Raw genomic sequence first — 5796 nt, 5'->3', positions numbered from 1 at the left:
TTAATAGGGAAACAATATAAATATAAGGTACATAGAAATGCGAGAGACACACCAGCAACTCACAGCATCATACTAACAGGTAAGTGTCTCTCGCTATAAGATACACATCTCTCTCCCCTCGTGTCTCTCTCTATAAGATACACAGCTCTCTCTCCCCTCGTGTCTCTCTCTATAAGATACACAGCTCTCTCTCCCCTCGTGTCTCTCTCTAAAAGATACACAGCTCTTTCTCCCCTCGTGTCTCTCTATAACATACACAGCTCTCTCTCCCCTTGTGTCTCTCTCTATAAGATACACAGCTCTCTCTCCCCTCGTGTCTCTCTCTATAAGATACACAGCTCTCTCTCCCCTTGTGTCTCTCTCTATAAGATACACAGCTCTCTCTCCCCTCGTGTCTCTCTCTATAAGATACACAGCTCTCTCTCCCCTTGTGTCTCTCTCTATAAGATACACAGCTCTCTCTCCCCTTGTGTCTCTCTCTATAAGATACACAGCTCTCTCTCCCCTCGTGTCTCTCTCTATAAGATACACAGCTCTCTCTCTCCTCGTGTCTCTCTCTATAAGATACACAGCTCTCTCCCCTTGTGTCTCTCTCTATAAGATACACAGCTCTCTCCCCTTGTGTCTCTCTCTATAAGATACACAGCTCTCTCTCCCCTCGTGTCTCTCTCTATAAGATACACAGCTCTCTCTCTCCTCGTGTCTCTCTCTATAAGATACACAGCTCTCTCCCCTTGTGTCTCTCTCTATAAGATACACAGCTCTCTCTCCTCGTGTCTCTCTCTATAAGATACACAGCTCTCTCCCCTTGTGTCTCTCTCTATAAGATACACAGCTCTCTCCCCTCGTGTCTCTCTCTATAAGATACACAGCTCTCTCCCCTTGTGTCTCTCTCTATAAGATACACAGCTCTCTCCCCTCGTGTCTCTCTCTATAAGATACACAGCTCTCTCTCCCCTCGTGTCTCTCTCTATAAGATACACAGCTCTCTCTCCCCTCGTGTCTCTCTCTATAAGATACACAGCTCTCTCTCCCCTCGTGTCTCTCTCTATAAGATACACAGCTCTCTCTCCCCTCGTGTCTCTCTCTATAAGATACACAGCTCTCTCTCCCCTCGTGTCTCTCTCTATAAGATACACAGCTCTCTCTCTCCTCGTGTCTCTCTCTATAAGATACACAGCTCTCTCTCCCCTCGTGTCTCTCTCTATAAGATACACAGCTCTCTCTCTCCTCGTGTCTCTCTCTATAAGATACACAGCTCTCTCTCCCCTTGTGTCTCTCTCTATAAGATACACAGCTCTCTCTCCCCTTGTGTCTCTCTCTATAAGATACACAGCTCTCTCCCCTTGTGTCTCTCTCTATAAGATACACAGCTCTCTCTCCCCTCGTGTCTCTCTCTATAACATACACAGCTCTCTCTCCCCTCGTGTCTCTCTCTATAAGATACACAGCTCTCTCCCCTTGTGTCTCTCTCTATAAGATACACAGCTCTCTCTCCTTGTCTCTCTCTATAAGATACACAGCTCTCTCTCCCCTCGTGTCTCTCTCTATAAGATACACAGCTCTCTCCCCTTGTGTCTCTCTCTATAAGATACACAGCTCTCTCTCCCCTCGTGTCTCTCTCTATAAGATACACAGCTCTCTCTCCCCTCGTGTCTCTCTCTATAAGATACACAGCTCTCTCTCCCCTCGTGTCTCTCTCTATAAGATACACAGCTCTCTCTCCCCTTGTGTCTCTCTCTATAAGATACACAGCTCTCTCTCCTCGTGTCTCTCTCTATAAGATACACAGCTCTCTCTCCCCTCGTGTCTCTCTCTATAAGATACACAGCTCTCTCCCCTCGTGTCTCTCTCTATAAGATACACAGCTCTCTCTCCCCTCGTGTCTCTCGTATCTATTTGGCCACAATAGCAAACAAGGCCCCTGATCCATAATAAAATCCAGTTTTTCTGTTTTGTGTTGATTTTTTTCTCTCCCCAGACAGAAATCTGTGATTGGTTGAAACGGTGCGACACACAATGCGTTACGCCATCATCTTCCTCCTTCTTTTTGTTACTCTGGGTAAGTCCTCTGCTTCATTACTGGGATATCAGCAGAAAACCATAGATTTAACATTAAACAATAAGCGATAGATAAATATATATGAATATACGATCATAAAATACTAAACAAAATAGCAGTGAGATATGCACAAACATGTTATAGTCAATGACAAATTCAAAAGAAGTCAACCATCCTATGCCAGATGACATAAAGGTGCATCCAAGTGCAACATGGTTCCCATGCTCCGCCCTCCTTACGCATTTTGCACCATTGGGTTCTTCATCAGAGGTGGTAATGAAGCACTTCCTCTGATGAAGTACCTAATTGGGCAAAACCAGTGCTTCATCACCTCCTCTACTTCCCAATAATGAAGCAGAGAAGATGATGATGAACCACCTCATCTAATAAAACATCGAATGGTGCAAAACGCGTTGTTTGGTATAGTATGTTTATAGTGTATAGTATTTTGAATTTGTAATTGACTATATCATTACATGTTTCTGCATATCTCACTGTTTTGTACAGGTATGGGATCCGTTATCCAGAAACCCAATATACAGAAAGCTCCGAATTACGGAAAGCCTGTCTCCTATAGACTCCATTTTAATCAAATAATTCAGATTTTCAAAATTGATTTCCTTTTTCTCTGTAAAAATAAAACAGTGCTTTGTATTTGATTCAAAGTTAGATAATGAATCCTTATTGGATGCAAAACAATCCTATTGGGTTTAATTCATGTTTTATTGATTTTTTAATAGACTTAAGGTATGGAGATCCAAATTACGGAAAGACCCCTTATCCGGAATACCCTTGGTCCCAAGCATTCTGCATAACGGGTCCTATACCTGTATTTTAAAACCAAAGATTTTGCTTGGGCCTGAAATCAGAGTGTGACGTAGCAATTCTATCCCGCTGTTATTGGATGCGGCAATGCATTTTCAGCTTTCTACTTATCATGTCGCTTGTAGTTACAGTAGGGTCCCTACCAGCACTCTATTGGCAGACTGGGGAGGCCATTAGTCTTATAAAGAGCTGAAGGGGGCTGCCCCCTGAAGTGGCTGCTATAGGCGTAAGCCAGTGTGCCCACCATACCTTCCAATCAGGAAGAGGACAATTCTCATGGAAAGTCATAAAAAAGTCTGTACTGTGTTTCACATGCCACATGCCTCATCACAGCCTCCCTGCAGCACCATTGTTTCCTTGGGAGATTACAAAAAAGCCTTGGTCTAGACTTCATATTGGTTTTGCTGGACCATTCCAGGGGAAGAACTTTCTTGTAGTGGGAGACTCTATCTCAACATGGTTAGAGGTCATCCCAGTGTCATCTCAGACATCGGCAGTGACAGTTTCAATACTTTCATCTGGTTGGAACACACGGAATACTGGATGTTATGGTATCATACAATGGGACTGGTTTTCCTTCTGAAGCCCATTACCAATAATGACCTTAAGGAGAATGAAGAAGCTGAAGCTGTGAAGAAGGCTCTTGGCAGGATTACTAATGGGGACTGGTCAACAAGACTTGCATGATTCCTTTTAGCTCAGTATGTTACCCAATGTCCAACCACAGATGTCCTCCCTGCTGAGGTTCTGATGGAGTGGCACCTTAAAACACATCTTGACCATCTTAATCCAGACCTGAGGATGTAGAGAGGAAACAGAAACAGAGCTTGGATCCAGCCCTATCCTCTAAGACTCCAAAGTGGTTTCCTGCAATAATAATTAGAGTTACTGGACCTGTATCATACAAGGTACATTGAGATTACGGGCAACCGTCATGTTGACCAGTTCAACCAAGTAACTACCTTAATGCACAGCATGGTTTGGTCCAAGGTGGTTCCAAGTGACTCACTTCCACGTGAAACAACTGACTTATGTATCCGAGGAACTAATGAAACCAGTATTTCACCAGAGAGGGACTCTCCTCCTATAGAGGACTGAGATAATTCCACCAAGAACGTCCCTTGTGGTCAAACTTCTGGTTATAAATGGCCACAATGCAGGAGCAGAGTCCCTCTCCCAGAGAGGGACTCTGCTCCTATAGAGAACTGTGATAACTCAACCCAGAATGTCCCTTGTGGTCAAACTTCTGGTTATAAATGGCCACAACGCAGGGGAGATCCAAGCTAACTGGGCATCCTAGGCGCCTCTTCTGCATACCCCTAGTGGATGGACAATTACATTAGCCAGGGGGTTGGACTGTAGTATACCACTAGAGGGAGCTGCATCACCTAATTTGTATTCTCTCTGTTAGTAGATGTGCTTTGTAATCTTCGTTTTCTGCTTGCCCTCTATGGTTTGATACAATTCCTTCTTGCAATCTGCACGTAGTTATCCATGTTGGAGCTCTAATAAATACGTTGTTTGAGAATTACCAGTAAGTCGTGTTGCCTAATTCCCCTTGTACCTCTTTCTCTTCTCAGGAAATGCCCTTCGCTGTATGGTTCAAACTGATATTAAGAGTAAGCCGGAGGAGTGCGGACGGGACGAGGTCAATTGTTTAACTTACAAAATGAAAACAAGTAAGTTCTACTGATTCGGCACGTATATGGGTCTTCCATATCTGTATACAGGGGCGAGACACCGCCCTGGTGGACTTGGTGGACATAGCGCCTATATAATGCTGTACTATTTCTGTGTATAGTAACTGTTCTATACATTCTTTTTCCTGAGCAGAAGTGAAGAAGTTTTGTGCTTCGAACTTCGACTGCAAACGTTTTTCAGCGATGGCGCTGCCAGCGGAGAAGGTTACGTGTTGCAACAAGGACATGTGCAACCAATGAGATGAACCCATGGTGGTGCTGGGATTTCTGTGTGACTTGATAGGCATGATCCCACCCAACCAGTTGGCCTCCATTCTTTCTGTCCTCCTATAGTTACTGTGATGCTACTTTGACCATTCAATAAACAACTCTGAGTGGCGAAATATTTGTGTTTTAGCGGTTTGATCACAACAAGCTCGATACACAGGACACCGGGCATCTCACCGGCAATCATTACATTTTTCCATAAGATGGGTTTATAAATGGCTTGGGAATGGGTGGAATATTACAGACTGGCAAAAGGGTAGGTTTAAAGAAGATGTAAAAAGTACAGGTATGGGACCTGTTATTCTGAATACTCAGGACCTAGAGGGTTTTCTAGATATGGAGTCTTTCCATATCAAGTACAGGTACTGTTTTATTATTACAGAGAAAAGGGAATCATTTAACCATGAAATAAACCCAATAGGGCTGTTCTGCCCCCAATAAGGGGTAATTATATCTTAGTTGGGATCAAGTACAGGTACTGTTTTATTATTACAGAGAAAAGGGAATCATTTAACCATGAAATAAACCCAATAGGGCTGTTCTGCCCCAATAAGGGGTAATTATATCTTAGTTGGGATCAAGTACAGGTACTGTTTTATTATTACAGAGAAAAGGGAATCATTTAACCATTAAATAAACCCAATAGGACTGTTCTGCCCCAATAAGGGGTAATTATATCTTAGTTGGGATCAAGTACAGGTACTGTTTTATTATTACAGAGAAAAGGGAATCATGTAACCATGAAATAAACCCAATAGGGCTGTTCTGCCCCAATAAGGGGTAATTATATCTTAGTTGGGATCTATTACAAGGTACTGTTTTATTATTACAGAGAAAAGGGAATCATTTAACCATGAAATAAACCCAATAGGGCTGTTCTGCCCCAATAAGGGGTAATTATATCTTAGTTGGGATCAAGTACAGGTACTGTTTTATTATTAC

General features: G+C 43.0%; 1 protein-coding gene across 1 annotated transcript; it reads left to right on the top strand.

Annotated features, from left to right (window-relative positions):
• Nucleotides 1-4970, top strand: LOC116407719 (xenoxin-1-like). The gene is made up of 4 exons (XM_031893607.1): nt 1-79; nt 1982-2062; nt 4468-4566; nt 4721-4970. The coding sequence occupies exons 2-4, from the start codon at nt 2020-2022 to the stop codon at nt 4825-4827; spliced, it is 249 nt and encodes an 82-aa protein (XP_031749467.1). The 5' UTR covers nt 1-79; nt 1982-2019; the 3' UTR covers nt 4828-4970.
• The last annotated feature ends 826 nt before the right edge of the window (nt 4971-5796 follow it).

Source organism: Xenopus tropicalis, chromosome 9 (genome assembly GCF_000004195.4).
Source record: "Xenopus tropicalis strain Nigerian chromosome 9, UCB_Xtro_10.0, whole genome shotgun sequence".
NCBI classification, from domain to species: Eukaryota; Metazoa; Chordata; class Amphibia; order Anura; family Pipidae; genus Xenopus; species Xenopus tropicalis.
Note: the sequence above shows the minus strand (reverse complement) of the source record. Positions and strands in the feature narration are given on the sequence as shown.

Coding starts and splice junctions, on each gene's coding strand:
- LOC116407719 (XM_031893607.1), top strand. CDS start 2,020: ATGCGTTACGCCATCATCTTCCTCCTTCTTTTTGTTACTCTGG. Junction 2,063..4,467: donor CCTTCTTTTTGTTACTCTGG/GTAAGTCCTCTG, acceptor TTCTCTTCTCAG/GAAATGCCCTTCGCTGTATG. Junction 4,567..4,720: donor AACTTACAAAATGAAAACAA/GTAAGTTCTACT, acceptor TTTCCTGAGCAG/AAGTGAAGAAGTTTTGTGCT.